The sequence below is a fragment of the Arachis stenosperma genome, chromosome 5 (assembly GCF_014773155.1).
Source record: "Arachis stenosperma cultivar V10309 chromosome 5, arast.V10309.gnm1.PFL2, whole genome shotgun sequence".
Taxonomy (NCBI): Eukaryota; Viridiplantae; Streptophyta; class Magnoliopsida; order Fabales; family Fabaceae; genus Arachis; species Arachis stenosperma.
Window position 1 is genome coordinate 102343814 of NC_080381.1, and position 18662 is coordinate 102362475.

At 37.5% G+C, this 18662-nt stretch overlaps 1 protein-coding gene across 1 annotated transcript; it reads left to right on the plus strand.

Moving 5' to 3' along the window:
• Nucleotides 1-1710: 1710 nt before the first annotated feature.
• LOC130981011 (uncharacterized) lies at nucleotides 1711-16255 on the plus strand. The gene is made up of 3 exons (XM_057904651.1): nucleotides 1711-2379; nucleotides 11589-11691; nucleotides 16164-16255. Exons 1-3 carry the CDS (start codon nucleotides 1711-1713, stop codon nucleotides 16253-16255), a joined length of 864 nt encoding a protein of 287 aa, XP_057760634.1.
• The last annotated feature ends 2407 nt before the right edge of the window (nucleotides 16256-18662 follow it).

Below are 18662 nucleotides of genomic sequence, written 5' to 3' on the forward strand. Positions count from 1 at the left end.
AGGAGAGTTTTGGCTTCCTATACCTTTGCCAATCCTAGACATTGTGGAAGCAGCATCTTGGCTCCAAATGTCAATGCAAACAATTTTGAACTTAAGCCACAACTCATCACTTTGGTTCAGAATAATTGCTCTTTTGGTGGAGGATCACTTGAAGACCCACATCAACACTTATCCACCTTCCTGAGGATATGCAACACTGTCAAAACTAATGGAGTACCTCCTGACAGTTACAAATTGATGCTATTCCCATTCTCTCTCAGGGACAAGGCCACTCAATGGTTGGAATCCTTTCCAAGAGACAGCATTAACAATTGGGATGACTTGGTAACCAAGTTCCTTGCTAAGTTTTATCCACCACAGAGGGTCATAAGGTTGAAGGCCGAGGTACAAACGTTCACACAAATGGAGAATGAACCCATCTATGAGGCATGGGAGAGGTACAAAGCTCTAGTCAGAAAATGCCCTTCCAACATGTTTAATGAATGGGAGAAGCTGCAAAACTTCTATGAAGGCTTAACACTGAAGTCTCAGGAATCATTGGATCACTCAGCTGGAGGTTCCTTGCAACTCATGAAAACTGCAGAGGAGGCTCAAGAACTTATTGATATGGTGGCCAACAACCAATACTTTTTTGCTCATCAAAGAAGTCGCCAACCATCACAGAGAAGAGGGGTAATGGAGCTAGAAGGAGTGGATTCAATCCTGGCTCAAAATAAACTAATGCAGCAGCAAATTCAACAACAATTTGAGCAAATGACCAAGAGGATTGACAACCTCCAAGTTGCAGCAGTCAACACTAGCCAACCATCAGGCACATGGGGACAAAATGAAGAAGTTCAAGAAGAGCAGCAGCAAGAACAAGTTCAGTACATGCACTCTAATCCAAATGAAGTCTATGGTGATACATACAACCCCTCATGGAAGAATCACCCCAACCTCAGATGGGGAGATACTCACAACCAAAACCAACAACCATGGCAGAGAAACTCAAACCAAAACAACCCAAGACACAATCAAAATTTCAACCAGCAGCAAACCAACCAAAATACCTATAGAAAACCTCAAAACAATTACCCCAATCTCAACCAGTACCAATCCACTAATCAAAATTCCTATCATCCACCAACCACAGCTCATAACCCACCACAAGCACCACCTGAACCCCAAAGAATCACCAACTTGGAAATCATGATAGAAAAAATGATGAAACTCCAAGAAATGACCAACAAAAACCATGAGGCCTCCATAAAGAACCTAGAAAGGCAGATCGGGCAAATCTCTAAGCAAATGTCTGTTGAGAGACCTTCAAGCTCACTGCCCAGTGACACAATCCCAAATCCCAAGGAGGAGTGTAAGGCAATACAATTGAGAAGTGGGAGAATATTGATGAGCAACAATGGCACTACAAAGAAACAAAAAGAGAGCATCAAAGAACCAATAGAGGATGAGAAGCAAACAAAAGCAGATCAAGCTAAGGAGCAAGTTGTGGTGCCAACCAAAAGCAATGAGAAACTCAAAGAACAGGAGAACCAGCCACATAGCTCAAAGGAAAAGACTCAAGGACAGCAGCAAATAGGAAAGAACATCACACCTCCACTGCCATATCCTCAGAGATTCAACAAAGAGGTTAAGGACCAACATTTCCACAAATTCCTTGAGACCTTCAAGAAGCTGGAAATTAATATCCCTCTAGCTGAAGCACTTGAGCAAATGCCTTTGTATGCCAAGTTCATGAAGGAGCTTATCAATAAGAAGAGAAGCTGGCTTGAGAAGGAAACCATATTACTGACCGAGGAATGCAGTGCTGTAATTCAGCGGGGTATTCCCCCAAAACTCAAGGATCCGGGGGGCTTTGTAGTGTCATGCACCATTGGAAAAACAATTCTCAACAAAGCCCTCTGTGACCTTGGTGCCAGCATCAATTTAATGCCTCTCTCAATGATGAGAAAACTTGATATAGAAGAGCTTAAACCCACCAGGATGTCATTAGTTATGGCTGACAGATCCATTAAGACACCCAATGGAATTGTGGAAAATCTGTTGGTGAAGATTGGGGAATTTATCTTCCCAGCAGATTTTGTGATTTTGGATACCGAAGAGGAAGGAAGTGACTCAATCATTTTGGGGAGGCCATTTTTATACACAGCAAGAGCCATCATCGATGTAGAAAAAGGAGAAATGGTCTTCAGGGTCCATAATGAACAAATGATCATAAATGTCTTCAAGTCAATGCAAAATATCCCTGAGCAAGAGGATTATGTAAAAGTGGATATGATAGAAAGTTTGGTGGAAGAAATGCTGGAAGAAAGTTCTCAAGAGCAAGAAGGAGACCAAAGTGCAATAGAAGAACAAGTAGCCGAGACTTTCATAAGCAAAGAGGTGAAACCAAGAAAAAAAGAAGAGGTGCAAAAGCAAGAACTGAAGCCATTACCCTCTCATCTCAAATACGCATTTCTTGGCACTTCAGAAAGCCTCCCAGTGATCATCAACTCGTCCCTGACAAAGAAAGAAGAAGGAGAGCTTCTTGATGTTCTCAGAACTCACAAAGATGCCTTAGGATGGACTATTGATGACCTGAAAGGCATCAGCCCCACAGTATGCATGCATAAGATTCTTTTGGAGGACAATTCCAAAGCAGTGATTCAGCCTCAAAGAAGACTCAACCCTGCAATGAAGGAGGTTGTCCAGAAGGAAGTGATGAAATTATGGAATGCAGGAATCATATACCCTATTTCCGATAGCTCGTGGATAAGCCCAGTCCAAGTGGTACCAAAGAAAGGAGGGATGACAGTCATTGTTAATGAGAAAAATGAACTCATTCCAACTAGAACTGTGACAGGGTGGAGGATGTGTATTGACTATAGAAGGTTGAATGATGCCACACGCAAAGATCACTTCCCACTTCCTTTCATTGATCAAATGCTTGAAAGGTTGGCTGGCCATGCTTATTATTGTTTCTTGGATGGATATTCTGGGTATAATCAGATAGTGGTGGACCCAAAGGACCAAGAAAAGACTTCATTCACATGCCCAGTTGGAGTTTTTGCTTATAGAAGAATGCCATTCGGATTGTGCAATGCCCCAGCCACTTTTCAAAGGTGTATGCTTTCCATTTTCTCAGATATGGTTGAAAAATTCTTGGAGGTTTTTATGGATAACTTCTCTGTTTTTGGTGATAGTTTTAATACTTGCTTAAACCATCTAACTCTTGTCTTGAAACGATGCCAAGAAACTAACTTGGTTTTGAACTGGGAGAAGTGCCATTTCATGGTACCTGAGGGGATTGTTCTCGGTCATAAAGTTTCAAGAAAAGGGATAGAGGTTGATAAGGCAAAGGTTGAGATAATAGAAAAACTCCCTCCACCAACTAATGTGAAATCTGTTAGAAGTTTCTTAGGGCATGCAGGATTTTATAGAAGGTTCATCAAAGATTTTTCTAAAATAGCCAAACCTTTGAGCAACCTTTTGATGATTGATCAACCTTTTGTTTTTGATAAAGAGTGCCAGCATGCTTTTGAAACTTTAAAACAGAAACTCACAACAGCACCAATTATCACACCTCCAGATTGGAATTTGCCATTTGAACTCATGTGTGATGCAAGTGAGATTGCCATTGGTGCTGTACTTGGACAGAAGAAGGGAAACTTGCATCATGTCATATATTATGCAAGTAAAGTATTGAATGAAGCTCAAAAAAATTACACTACAACGGAGAAGGAATTGTTGGCTGTAGTCTATGCATTTGATAAGTTTAGATCATACTTGATAGGATCTAAAATTGTGGTTTATACTGATCATGCTGCTCTCAAGTATTTGATGTCAAAACAGGATGCCAAACCAAGACTCATCAGGTGGATTCTACTCTTACAAGAATTTGACATTGAGGTAAGAGACAGGAAAGGCACCGAAAATCTAGTTGCTGATCATTTGTCAAGGCTGCCACCAGAAACAATCCAAAAGGCTTCATTACCTGTGAATGAAAGCTTCCCAGATGAACATCTTATGCTGATCCAACAAACACCATGGTTTGCTGACATAGCTAACTACAAAGTGGGAAGAAAGATACCTCAAGAATTCACTAAGCAACAAGTGAAGAAGCTAATCAATGAAGCAAGAAAGTTCTTGTGGGATGAACCTTATTTGTTCAAAAGATGTTCTCATGGGATAATTAGAAGATGTGTCCCTGAGAGTGAAATACAAGATATATTATGGCATTGCCATGGCTCTGCATACGGCAGACACTTTGGTCCAGAGAGAACAGCAGCAAAGATACTACAAAGTGGGTTTTATTGGCCAACCATCTTCAAAGATGCCAGGGAGTTTGTCCACCAATGTAATGAATGCCAGAGAGCAGGAGGATTAACAAAAAGGAATGAGATGCCACAGAACTTCATTTTGGAAGTTGAATTGTTTGATCTATGGGGCATTGATTTCATAGGACCCTTTCCCCCCTCTTACTCATTCAGATATATCTTAGTAGCGGTAGAATATGTCTCAAAATGGGTGGAAGCCATAGCCACAACTACCTGTGATGCACAAATTGTTCTTCAATTCCTAAAGAAGCACATCTTTACTAGATTTGGAGTACCCAAGGGTCTCATCAGTGATGGTGGTGGTCATTTTTGCAATAGACAAATGGAGAAACTTCTTCACAAATATGGGGTTATTCATAAGGTAGCCACACCATATCATCCTCAAACTAATGGACAGGCAGAATTAGCAAACAGAGAATTAAAGAAGATCCTAGAAAAGACAGTTGGTAGCACAAGAAAGGATTGGGCTAGGAAGTTGGAAGATGCACTTTGGGCATACCGAACAGCCTTCAAAACCCCCATTGGGAAGTCCCCATTTCAATTGCTATATGGCAAATCTTGTCATCTCCCTGTAGAGCTTGAGCACAAAGCCTTTTGGGCCACCAAACTTTTAAATCTGGATTCTGAAGCAGCAGGAGAGAAAAGATTGTTGCAGCTGAATGAGCTAGATGAGTTTAGGCTAGAAGCCTACGAAAATGCCAAGATATACAAGGAAAAAGCTAAAAGATGGCATGACAAGAAGATTTCAAAGAAAGAGTTCAAACCAGGACAACAGGTTCTCTTGTATAACTCACGGCTCAAGATATTCCCTGGCAAGCTTAAGTCTAAGTGGACAGGTCCATACTTGGTGACTAAGGTTTTTCCTTATGGGAGTATTGAATTGCTGGATGAAGCAACAAAGAATCGGTTCACAGCAAATGGCCACAGAGCAAAGCTGTACCTAGGGGGGCAATGAAACAAAGAAACAGAGGTCCAGAGCCTAAATCCTCCTTGAAGCAAAAATAAAAGATGTCAAGCTAATGACAATAAAAGAGCGCTTGTTGGGAGGCAACCCAACCTGAGGTAGTTGTCTTTTTCGTAGCATTTTCAATAAAAATGTTGAATAATTAGTATGCATTGCAAGGAGCTAAGTTTGGTGTTGCACACCAAAACAATTTGAGGAAGAATAAAAACTTCTAAGTTTGGTGTTCCACCAAAACTTCACCCAGAAACACATTTTAACTTCCTACACATTACTAGTTTTGAGCAATCAGACAAATTAATCAACTATATAAATTGCTTTTTAGTCCTAACTCTTTGACCTGTAGCAAGAACATGAGAATTTGCCCATAGTTAAAATGATGAATCAGAGGAAGTAGCAAGGAATTTGGCATCATGACTCAAAAAGGGCACAACAGAAGGACGAACAAAAGAGATGCAAACCAATAGGTTGTATATACACTTAACTTTTGCTGTTGAAAAATATTTTGAGTATATTCTGTTGAAGTGTCCTTGCATCTTTAAGTTGTCATTTTAATAGTCTTTGCATTATCTTAAAAATAAGTAAGCTAGTTTAAGTTGTGCTTGTGTGTTTACTTTCACTTGACTAAGAGCATGTTCTGTCCCCTGCATCTTTAATTCAATAAAAGAAATGTTTGATTGTGAAATGAGATAGTTCTCTATTAGAAAGAAGTAGAATAATAGTAAGTGGTGGTTTGTGTGTGATTGTATAAAAACTCACTTTTAGTGAATAAAGGGCTAAGATGTCTTTTTCTAAGAATAGAGTGACTTACTGTCTATGAATCTCAATAAGAAAATCCTTGGTTCAAAAGAAAAATAAAAAGAAAGAAAGAAAAGAGATAGCCAAAAGATGGCAGAATCAAAGAAAACAAACAAAAAAAAAAGGGGAACAAAGCTGGACACCAATAGCTTGAACCTTAAAAATATATGCCTGTGGTGTCTATGTATTAGGATCTGCTTGGACTACTAAGCTCTTTGGAGTGCTTCAACACTCGGTGACTTGGATTAACTAATCCGGGATCATCAGCTGAAAATCCACTATCAAGAGCAACCTAACTACAAGGCATTTAGTAACCAAAAAGGTGCTGGGCATCAATGTTTAAAGGGAAAGGTGAGCCAAGTGTCCATGGTGAATAATGTGTCAAGTATAAAGAAAAGAAAATGAACTTGCTACACATGACACTCAAATAAAGCTTTGAACAAAGTAATAGCCAAGGATAAAGGAATAATGAGAGGTCATAGCAGTATGACACTTGAAGCTTGAAAGAGACTTTCTAAAGCCTAAGAATCAATAAGAAGTGAGTATGTGCATATCAACATAAAATCCCATGAACTATCAATAACATTCTGCTAGCATGAACATCTTTTTCCAATTCATTCTTTCTTCCTAATAATTCATTTCTTGCTTGGGGACAAGCAAGCTTTAAGTTTGGTGTTGTGATGACAAGTCATCTTAGCCTAGTTTTACTAGTCTTTTTCTTTTGTTTTCACTTGAATTATGCACTTTCTTAAGCTACAAGCAAGCCAATTTAGGTAGATTTTCATGTTTCCTTTGATTGAATCAACCATAGATAAATTAATGCAATTTCATGAGGTTTGATGCCATAATTGGTGCATATTAGGATAGAATGATCATCTCATGATTTCAAGCATAGCTTTGATGTGTTTGGTTGATTTATGATAGGTGAAGAAAGCTTGGAGAAGGATTGAAGTGAGAAGGAATGGCTAGAAGCTAAGAGAAGACAATAAAACAAGTGAAATTGAACCAGGAAGAATGAAGTTGGAGTTGAAGTTAGCCCTCAAACGTTGGCACAAACTTTTGGACGAAAAGTTAGCCCCAACGTTAGCCCCCTAACTTGGAGGCTAACGTTGGAGATTTGAAATCACTCCCAAGGCTAGCCAACGTTTGCGCCAACGTTAGCCCCCTAACTTGGAGGCTAACGTTGGCATGAGGATTTGCTCCCAGGGTGTGCAACGTTTGCGCCAACGTTAGCCCCCTAACTTGGAGGCTAACGTTGGCATGAGAACTCTCCTCCAGGGTGGGCAACGTTTGCGCCAACGTTAGCCCCCTAACTTGGAGGCTAACGTTGGCGCCACTCCAACACAAAGCAAGGCCAACGTTAGGGTCAAAGTTAGCCCCCTAACGTTGGCTCCAACGTGAAGTGCAGCAGAATGTGTTTGCTGCTAGAAAAAGTTGGCCTCAAAGTTAGCCCCCTAACTTTGAGGCTAACTTTAAATCCAACTTTGCAAAACTCACATCCGGTTCAATTGGTTCACTTGGGTTTCTCTCCAAGCTTCAAGAGCAATCAACCAAGGCCTCTTTCAACCCAATTCCATCAAGAGCAAAGGCCCAATTCAAGGCTTGAAGATCAATTGAAGAAAGTGTATAAATAGGCTTAGATTCAATTTATTTGGGGAGCTTCCCTTTTAGAGTTTTTAGAGAATTTTCATTTCTGTTTTGGGGAACCTGAGTGATTTTTATTTCCTTAGTTTAATTGCTTTCACTTTCAATTACTCTTGTCTTGGATCTTGGGTAGGAGAATTGAAGGAATTCTGTTTCAATCTCACCTTGGATCTTGTTTACTTTCACTGCAAATTGAATTTCCATTTCTGCTACTTGCTTTCTCATTTAATTCCCTGCAATTTACAATTCCTTTTCGATTGTTCTTGTTGGATCTAGGAAGGCATTGAGATCTAGACTCAGTTTTCTAGTCTCTGGGACCTGAGATCTAAATTTACCATTTCAATTTTCTGTTTCTTACTTTAATTGTTCATTTACTTGTCTGTTTGAATTTAATTCAATTCTAATTCTCATTTACTCTTTTGTTTGATGCAATTTACTTTTTCTTTGTTCAATTCCTGCAAATCCAAGTCCCAATTCCCTTTACATTTCAAGCCATTTACAATTTCTTGTCATTTAAGATTCTTGCAATTTACATTTCTTGCAATCTAAGTTTCTGCATTTAATTTCTTGTTCTTTAAGATTCGGCACTTTAATTCTTGTTCTCTTTACTTTTAATGCAAATTTAAATTCTGCAACTCAATCAACCAAATATTGATTCGCTTGACTAATTCAACCACTAAACTAAAATTGCTCAATCCTTCAATCCCTGTGGGATCGACCTCACACCCGTGAGTTTTATTACTTGATGCGACCCGGTGCACTTGCCGGTTAGATTGGTGTTGTTTTGGGAGAGATCCATTGTCTCCACCAAAATAATCCCATCAACTTACTCCCTCAAGTCTCTTTCCCTCATACATACACACCATAGGCACATGGTTTGTTATTTTTCTTTCTTGAGACCTTGGTGTCCAGCACCTCTTTGGGTTACTAAGTGTTCTGTAGCAAGGGTCACTCTTGATAGTGGACTTTTAGCTAATAATCCTGGATTAGTTAATCCAAGTTACCAAGTGATGAGGCACCCCTAAGAGCTTATTCATCCAAGCATATCCCTTGCACATGGACACCACAGACACATGCCTCAATCTTAAACCCTTGGTGCCTAGAATTGTTTCTTATTGTGTTTCTTTCCTTTTCACTTTTATTGCTCTTTCTCTTTTCTTATTGGGATCTTATTATTTAGTTAGTCTCATAGGATGTGTTTCAAGCATAGGATTCAGGATAGATAGTTGCCTTCTTTCCTTGTTGGTAAACCAACTTAGCTAACTAATCACCCTACCACAAACATTCAGAATTCACTTCACAAAAAAACTCCACTCTTGTTCTTTTCATAACATTTTCTTTTTAATTAACTTAAAGGACAAGCATACATATAAGCAAGATAAAAGTGAAAGCTAGGGACCTAGACTAGTGAGCATGGACCTAAGCAACAAGATCTTAAAGCATAATTGAAAATTCCTAAGTTACTATGGAAGCATGTTCTATTTCATACATGATTTTCCTTATTTAAAGCTTTGTCACTACAAGAAAAATACCCATTCAGCCACACTTTTTTTAGGCTACATTTGAAAAGCGTAGCCTATTCATAGAATAGGCTACGCTTTTCCCCGTGTTGCCTTTTTATAAGAGAAAAGGATACACAAATGCGGCATCATTTAAAAAGCGTAGCCTTAGGTATTATAGAAATCACTTATAAAGCGTAGCCGTAGGTTGATATCTATAGGTTCACTTTTCGTATCAAAGGAGACGCTTTTAAAGGGTAGCCTATTTTTTAAGTTTTAGGTACACTTAAAAAGTGATGCCTAATGTATCTAGAATAAAAAATTTGCCACTTAGTGAAAATTTTTCCTTTTTTCCTGAAAGCAAACTCATCACACACTTAGTAAAATTTTTGCTGAGTAAAATTCAATTCCCTCCAAATGTCACTCAATCACCTTCATCGCGTCCCCCTTTCGTAAACCCTCAGTCTCACTTTTTGCTGAAAGCTCACTCATCACCTTCATCACCTTCATCGCGTCCCCCTTTTGTAAACCCTCAGTCTCACTTTTTCCTGAAAGCTCACTCATCACCTTCATCACCTTCATCGCGCAGTAGAAGCCCTCGCCATCGTTGCCCTACAAGAAGAAACCATGTAACTCTCGCCATTGACTGTCGTCGCCTCCCACTCCCCACTCACCCCTCACTCCCCACTACTGACTGACACTCCTCGGCATCGCTTGCACTGATCATCGTTGTGCCACCCTTACCATCGTCGCTGAGCCGCTCTCACCATCGTCGCTGCCCCGCTCTCGCCATCGTCATCTGCGTGCTTCTCATCTTCGCTATGCTCACATCATTGGATAGGTATGTATTGATTTCTATTTGCTTCTGAAATTGATCAGAGGCTTAGGGTTCCTATTTTAGGGGTTTTAATTTGGGGGTTTTAATCTGTGAAATATGGATTTGTGAACTGTAATTTGATAACATGCATGCTGTTGTTGATGAAGATGTGTGGTATTTTAGGGTTTATTTCTGAGGCTGAATCCAAATGCAGCGTTAATAAGTTTTTGTTTCTGTGATTTCTCAATGAATAAGTTGGCTTCTCCTTCTCTGTTTTTAGCTTCCGTTTCTGTTTTCTCAATGAATAAGTTGGCAGCAATTCACCAATGAATTGTATCATATTGCTTTCCTGGTGGGTGCCGACTCTAAACAAAATTCACGTTTAAATGTAACAATAGCAAATAGATCACTTTGCTCTGCAGACGACATATCTTTCAAAATTCGTTTTGCATCTTCATTTGATGAAAGAGTAGCACTGTCTCTGAATTATCTGCATGGTCCTTGTCCTTTCAAAATTCGTTTTGTTGCTAACTAAGCAATAAGAATGGTTTTTGTTTTTCCCTAACACAAATGAGCTTGGTGCTTGTAATGGATTAGTTATACTTTGGGTTTTGTAAAAAGGATTAGGATGAAGTATTGAAGTTACCTCCTTCTCTCTTTATATGTGACTATATGTTAATCAATTATTGTCAGGATTCTGAGGAGTGCTTTTATTTATTCTTTTTGCTTGTTTTGGCTAAAGTCTTTCTGACTCAATACTTGATTCAAAGTGCAACCACTTTACCATTTTAATTTGTTTTCAGTATGAAGCAACAATTGATGTAGTTAACTGACATATATATCACAATTAACTCTGCAAAAAAGTCCCTTTTGACCCAATAATTACCCTTCCCCTATTAGTTATTACTCTCCAAAATATACAAACTTCTCACCAGCCTTTCAAATTTGAATACTAATACTATATTTATGATAATGTAATTTTTAATAATTAACCCTATGGATACGACTGAGCATGTTATGGGGTGAATGATGGCCATTTTTCTTTTTTTATTTTTTTTCTTGATCCAATGGCAGGGGTCATTTCTAGCGTTAGGAAGTCATGGAGCCCCTTTCTTCATCAATTATTGGGAGCCTTTCCAGATTTTGATGTGATTAGACCTCTCATTTCATTATTACAGATTTTTGTTTTTGAAAAAATAAAATAAAAAAGATTTAATAACTTTATATAACGTGCTAGGATATCAATAATCCAAGGCCAACTCTGGTAGTTAGTTTACAAAGTTAAGGCATAATAAGCAAACAAATCATAGATCGAATTGATCATCTTTAGTTAGATACCATACTATGCATGATTGAATTGATCATTGACGTGATGCTCAAAAATTCAAGTTTGAGTTAGGCATAATAAGAAACTAGGTATATGGGTAATTGTGTATGACTCAAACCCAAACACTTTCAATACTTATCCATTGTTCTGTTTGTCTCTGCCACTGCATTTTTTTCTTAATTCTTAATTTTTAATTCTTTGTTTAATGAGTTTAAGCATTTAAATTCAGTTTTCTGCAAGCTCTCTAAGAAGCATGAGTATTGTGGTTGACAGGTTATTAATACCCCGATTTCTCATTCAGGGTCCATTGAATGTGTTGGCTTTTCACCAAGGTATGTACTATTAACCTTTCATGGCCTGTGTTTGTGCTTTGCTGCATGATTGGAATTACTTTAGAGAACAATACCTTACTCTAGACAGAAAATTACTGTTAACATATAAAATAAAACCTGTGATCATTAAATAATAACGTGAACCAAAGCAAAGTGGCTTGACTTGGTTTCTGAGTAAAGCAGTTTTTTTGACATAATTCCATGTGAAATGAGTAATTATAGACACACATTACATTACATTAAATCTTTAAATGTTGTTAACTTATTATTGACCTTATTGTTGTGCTAAGGGGTGAAGCTTCATAGAAGTCAGTTTATTATGACCTTTGAGAAATATTCCACAAAATAAGACAAATTAAAATCACTTTTTTTTGGTTAAGCACCTGTTTTTGGTATGCATTTTTCAAAACCTTTATTTTTGGTACAATAGTTGGCCATTCAGAAACTTTTTTAATAGGCTAGAAGTTGCCCAATCTAAATATGGGCTAAGTTTATTACTAGATCCAAGTTTTAGCCCAATAAAGAACCAATAGAATACAAAAAAAAAAAGGACACAAGGGTATTACTTTCATCATTCATGAATCATGATGATGGGAAATCACCGAGATTTATTTTTGGGTAAGCATGATTAAAATTTATAATTCATAATAATAATAACCATGATTAAAATAGTTTTACACAATAATATTTTGTATTTTTACTTAATTAGATTGCCGTTATCTGTTGAATGACTTAATTAGTTTCACACGGTTCTTGGAGGCTTAGGACAATTTGGAGTTATAACAAGAGCAAGAATTTCTCTTCACCCAGCACCCACAAAGGTACGTTTTCATTTTAAAAAATATAAAAAAATCATTTATTTTTAATTTTATCTTTTTTAAATTAAGATTTAAAGCTTAAATTTAAAAATTTAAAATTTAAAGTTAAAAATAATTTCAAGAAAATAATTTATAATTAATTGACAGAAAAAATTTAACTATCTAATTGACAGAAATCTGATTGTTTGACATCTCCATTGTAGAAATCTAGGTAGTCATCTATAAAAATGGGGACATTGTAGTTACTTATACCCCTTTTGAGTAAAACTACAATTTTTTCCTCAGTTGCTGATTCTTATGGTAATATTCTTCTGAGACTGAAGTTGATTTCTTGAATAGGTGAATGATTTAATGTGTTATGTGTTTAATATTGAAACACTTTTTGTTTTGAAAGTTTTTGTAGATAAATTTAACTTTGATGAATTTTTGAGTTTGTGCTATTAATGCTGCTGCATTCTTGTACCAGTTACATCAATTTCTGAATGTGATATATGCTCAATGTGTGAGTTTAAACTGTGATTGCTGCTGAAGCTTTATTCCTATTTGCACTTCATGGTTGGAGTCAGTTATGAGTAATTCATTGAATTAATGCTACTGCAAGCATAATAGTTGTTGTTTAGAAATGATCATTGCAGGTTGAATTCAATAAAGAAATATTGATTAAGTCCATTATTTTTATCCCTTTCTGCTATCGTAGTGCTGTATTTTTGCTCTTGCTAAATTTTAGCTCACTTTTTGAATTCCTATGAAGCTATGTATATGGTTTTTGTGAGTTTAAGTGTATATGGGTTCATAGGAAAGTTAATTTGTTTGACTGCGCTTGCTGCCCCTATTTGAATATGCATATCAGCTCATATGAAATTATAGTTGCTGCTTTGTCTGAAGTGTTTTGAACTCATATGAGCTGTATATTGCTGCTCTGCTACTCTAGCTTAATGTTATCTGAATCATATGAATTTACTGTTCGCTGTATCTGTTTGAATTTCTCTAAATTCATATGAATTGTTGTTTGCTGCTGTTTTAATTTGGGAACGCTCAATTTACTACCGGAATGCTGTCAAATTTTTCTAAAATCTTTATGGTATCAATTTCCAATTGTGAACTGAATTTGGCACGTTTTGACTTTACACCTACTTTATTACGGCCAAATTCAATTCATGAATTGGTCGGCTAGCATTTCCACCTCTTCTTTGCTTCCCTTTATCTGAAATACTTGTTTGATGGAAACAAGGAACTATTTGACAAAATTCTGTGTCAAATAGATATAAAAATAGACATCTAAATAGACCTCTTCTTTGCTTCCCTTAATATCTATAAAAATTTAACTTTTAACAAAGGAGCTAGATAGGTCGATTAATAAGTTATTGATTACACTTATTGATGATTGTGCTAAATTCGTGGTTAAATGGTTGGATATGGCAATTACAATTTTTTTTGTTTGTAATTTTTACAGTTATTCGTGGTTAAGGTTGAAGGCGAAAGTTTTTGGTTAAGGTCTTCCAAGAAGATTTTGTCAAAACGTTGATCGTGTCATGGCAAGGTACAATGCATACTTTAATTCTTTTGATTTGTTAGTTTTGAAGTTGCAATTTAACTTATTATATTTGTACTATAAATTCTATGTTTCTCTTTATTTGTTTTACCTCAATGGGTTTCTAGAGAATTACTTCTAAGACTAGGAACTATTTCCCTTTGTAGCGAATAACACCCTGCCTCCTCTATTCTTCTAATCTTCACTTTGCAACCCCTTATAAATTTTTCGCCTAAAAAATTTAATAATTATCGATTAGGTTTTGTGATATGCCAAAGGATTGGATGGATCTACCGAGGTATAGCGAAGAGTATATCAATGGTGTTATTAGTTTTTTAGACTTTGCATACTCTGAGGGAGAACCGGCTGAAATTTGTTTGTGTAATTCTGGTGGTTGTATCTTTGATTTTGTGCACTTGGTACATATGAATTTGTCCCTATATCTAATTTACGTGTGAAAGTCTGGTTAATTAGTGCATGAAAAATGCTATAGGGACATATCAGGATTGTGTTAAAGGAAATGGAAGGAAGAAACACCAGTAGATTTTCATAGTTTGAATAAAACAAGATAATACATAATTTCTTGAATTCACCTCTTCTGCCGTGACCATGTTACTTTTTTAGTATATATGCTTTCTTGGCTTACTATGACTACGTGTTCCATTTAATTTTTATAATTACGAATGTCATTATGAATATTTTTTTAACTACTTATCTATATAATTATGCAGGATAACAATGAAGATTAAGCAATGAAGAGTAAGCTGACTATTATTGTGGTTTTTTGGCTAAGATAGAGTGCTATTTAGGATCTTTACATGTATGGTTGACTAATGATTTTTATTAGAAGATACCTTTATTGGCCAAGTGATATTATGGTTTTGATATGGCTATGCTTACTTTAATTTGAGTTGTATGAATTTTTACAGTTAATTTCATTCTAGTACTTTTGGATCAATGTTATAAATATATTTTGGTTTGAGACAATTTTTATTATATAAAGAAATTATTTAGTATAATTATGTTTTTATTTTTATTTTGTAATATTCAATTCATTTATACATGTAATCATATTAACTATTATGTTGTATTAATAATTATTAGATAATTATATATATACAGAAGAAAAAAAAGACCAAAGGCTACACTTATATGTACAGTAGCTATAGTATAGAAAAAAAAAATGAGACCTAAGGCTACGCTTATATACAGTAGCTATAGTATACAGAAAAAAAAAAAAAACGAGACCTAAGGCTACGCTTATATACAGTAGCTATAGTATGCCAAAAAAAAAAAAGAGGGACCTAAGGCTACGCTTATAAAAAGTAGCTATGGTATACAATGGGGCTACGCTTTACAAGTGATGCAGTAGCATTGAAAAGCGTAGCCTATTCTGGAAGAATGAAAGCTGAAAAGCGTAGCCTTTGGTCCTGAACAGCATCACTTGAAAAGCGTAGCCTATTCCCAAACGCCAAAAGCGTAGCCCTTGGTGTAGAAAAGCGTAGCCTTTGAGAATAGGCAACGGCCGAATAGGAATCACTCCAAAAAGCGTAGCCATAGCCCAAAAAGCGTAGCCGTAGCCTAAGGCATCATTTTTTTTCACTTTTGGCTACACTTTTCAAGTGTACTTGAATGGGTGTTTTTCTTGTAGTGTCGAAAAAGATAGAACTCAAAAGGAACTCCACCACCTTTTATTCATGGGGATGCCTATGTTCTTCTGCTTCTTTGTCTTTTTTGTGTCCACTTTGTCCTCTTGTGCTTCCTCTCATCCAATTCATTCTGGCTATTTTCCAATCTTCCAGTGCCTTCCTTACTGACTCATGACTCTTTTTGGCTCTTTCGCGTTCCACTCGTGCTAATTCATCCTTTACATCCTCATATTTTGTGATCCAAGGATGCAATACAGGTAGTTGTCCGACCAAGTACCCAAGCCTAGCTTGGGTATTTACATGATATCCAGTTTCACTCATGTAAACTCCTTCCGAAAATTCTTTATATTCATCGAATAGATCTGCCTGTTCTCTTTGTTTCCTATGCATCTCACGAATGTGTGCACCTTGATGTGCTTGGATGTTGATCAGCTTTTGGATGGCTTCTTGTTGTTGATCTTGCTTTTGGTTCAGGTTATGGAAGGACTCACTCCATTGTCTCCCTTGTTCCAATTACTGTTCCATCAACTGTTTTTGCCATTCCCCTTGCTGATTCATCCATCTAGAGAGTGATTCTTCTTGACGGTCTATTATTTGCATTTGAAGCTCCTTTTGTGCACCTTGATTCTCCATGTATTGCCTAGATAAGGTATCAATAGCCTCTTGTAATTGGTGCATGCCTAAGGTGGCTGGGGCTTGCTCCCGTGGATGTTGTCCGTCCTCAGCTTGATGGGCTGCCCTCTTTCTTACCCTTCATTGAGGTAGGGGAGATACAGTAGCATGCATCCGACGATAAGTGATTGGAAGGTCAACCTTTATCCACTCGGGATCTCCATCCTCAAACACCACCCTAGCCTTGTTGCAAAGACAGAGAATAGTGCTGGGATAACCCAATCTTCCTCAAGAATCACTTTTCTCAGCAAGCTTCTGAATGTCTTGGGCTATGAGTTCATGAACCTTGATTTCTCCTCCTTTCATTATGCACTGCACTATTGTTGCTCTCTTAAGGTTTACCTCTGAGTTGTTCCCGGTTGGGAGGATGGATCTCCTTACAATTTCGAACCACACCTTAGCTTCAGGAAGGAGGTCTCCTCTTTTTATAAATTTGGGCTTCCCATGGGGGTCTCTATCCCAATCTGCTCCTTGCACACAGATATCTTTTATGATCTGGTCGTGGTTTGGGTTGTTATCTATTTTTGAGTGATAGCTCTCTTCTGCAAAGGGTATGGTTCGCAGCTTAAGCACTCTCATGATGCTCATGGGACTAAAATCCACCATTACCCCTTTCACGAAACTTGTATAGGATTCATCTGCTTTATCATGTCTAACTGTATTTGTATAAAACTCTCTTACCAGAGTTGCATTCACCCTTGTAATCGGATCGGTGAGGAGCTCCCATCGACGTTTTTCCACCTTCTCTGTGATTTTTGGGCACTCAATTTTTGTGACTTGAAAGCCCAATTCATATATGATTTCTTTATCAGCCATCCACCCAAATTGTAGTGCATGGTAAAATGTTCTGAATTTCTTTTCATCAAAAGGAGGCTGCTCTATAGGTTCCTTCCCTTTTCGTCTCTTGAAGCTTGATGATGCCATGCAAGATGGTTGAGGTGTTTGTTACTCATAAAAAGTGGCTAGGAGGGTGTATATGGAGTTTTTGGTGGAGGATGAAGTGTGTGTATCCGAGAGAAGGAAGGGGGATGAATGAGAACAAGAAGTGTACGAAGAGGGTGTAGAATGAGGATCATTTATATAGAAGAATGGTGGGTGTTTGAAGGGTGTGGATTGATGGTGTTGTTTTGTGATGGACGGTTGGGGCTTGACCTTGGATGAGCACAAGGATCACCTCTTTTATGAGGGTTTTGGTTTGGTCTCCAAGGCTTCTCCAACTCCCAATGTTGCATGGCAACACTTTCCAAGATACTCCCCTTGGAGACAAGTGTATAAGCTCCTTGGTATAGTGGCCAAATCTCCCTTCCTTGATTGTCCTATCAAGTACCATCGATACTCCCTTTTTGATTTCCTATACAAGACAAAAAGGAATGCAAACGGTTAGTTGAGATTTTTGGTGGGAAGACTTAAGGTGTGAACTAACTGCTAGAAAAAAATCTTTTTCTTTTGGTTTTTTAAAAAGTAAATGCTTTTTACAAATATAAATCATTTAACCACAAAATTGTCCATGCATGCAGTACACCAAACTTGTTTGTGATCATATAGTGCAACAAGATTCGGGAATAATCTCTCTTCTTGGTGTGCCTTGAACACCAAACTTAGCATGTACTATATGCTGCATGTAAGGGTTGTCAACATTGATTTAAAAATCCATGAAATTTGCTTTATTACTACTATTAGAGATTAAAGAGAGAGGGTATAGAAAATGGGTTGCCTCCCATGAAGCGCTTCTTTAGCGTCATTAGCTTGACATTTGGTCTTTGTCAAGGTGGTTGGTAATGCTTAAAATCTTCCCCCCTTGCAGTGAATCTATTTCCATTGGCCTTGTTGACAAGTTTCACATACTCTAAGGACAAGATTTTGTTGATGGTGTACACTGGAGGCAGCTGAGATAGAATAGTGGGGAGGTGAGGTGGTATAGATGGAAAGTATGTAGAGACCACTTCATCTCTTGGAGAGAAATCTTCTGTAGGGATCTTCTTGTTTTTTCATCCCCTTGGGACCATTTTTTTTGTGTCCCTTGATGTCAATTTGTTCCTTGTGGTTTCCTCTTTAAGAATGGTTTTGTTGCCTATCTCGTATGACTCTGGTGGGTCTGGTTCCTTTTGGACTACACTTGGTTGTTGCTCCTTCTGATCATATTGGTTGTTAGCCACAGGAGTTCTTAGGGGTAGTGCTTGAGCTCCCTTGTTTGACTATTCCTTCAGCTCTTTGTTATCATGATCTGCTTCTTGTGAGAGTTTGAAAACATTGAAGGTGAGCTGCTCATCATGTATTCTCAATACTAGCTCTCCTCGCTCC

Excerpts from the sequence above, each read along its gene's own strand:
- LOC130981011 (XM_057904651.1), top strand. The coding sequence starts at position 1,711 with ATGCCTTTGTATGCCAAGTTCATGAAGGAGCTTATCAATAAGAAGAGA. Across the intron at positions 2,380-11,588 it reads AGACTTTCATAAGCAAAGAG|TTTTCTGCAAGCTCTCTAAG; the intron begins GTGAAACCAAGA and ends ATTTAAATTCAG. Across the intron at positions 11,692-16,163 it reads TGTGTTGGCTTTTCACCAAG|GTTATGGAAGGACTCACTCC; the intron begins GTATGTACTATT and ends CTTTTGGTTCAG.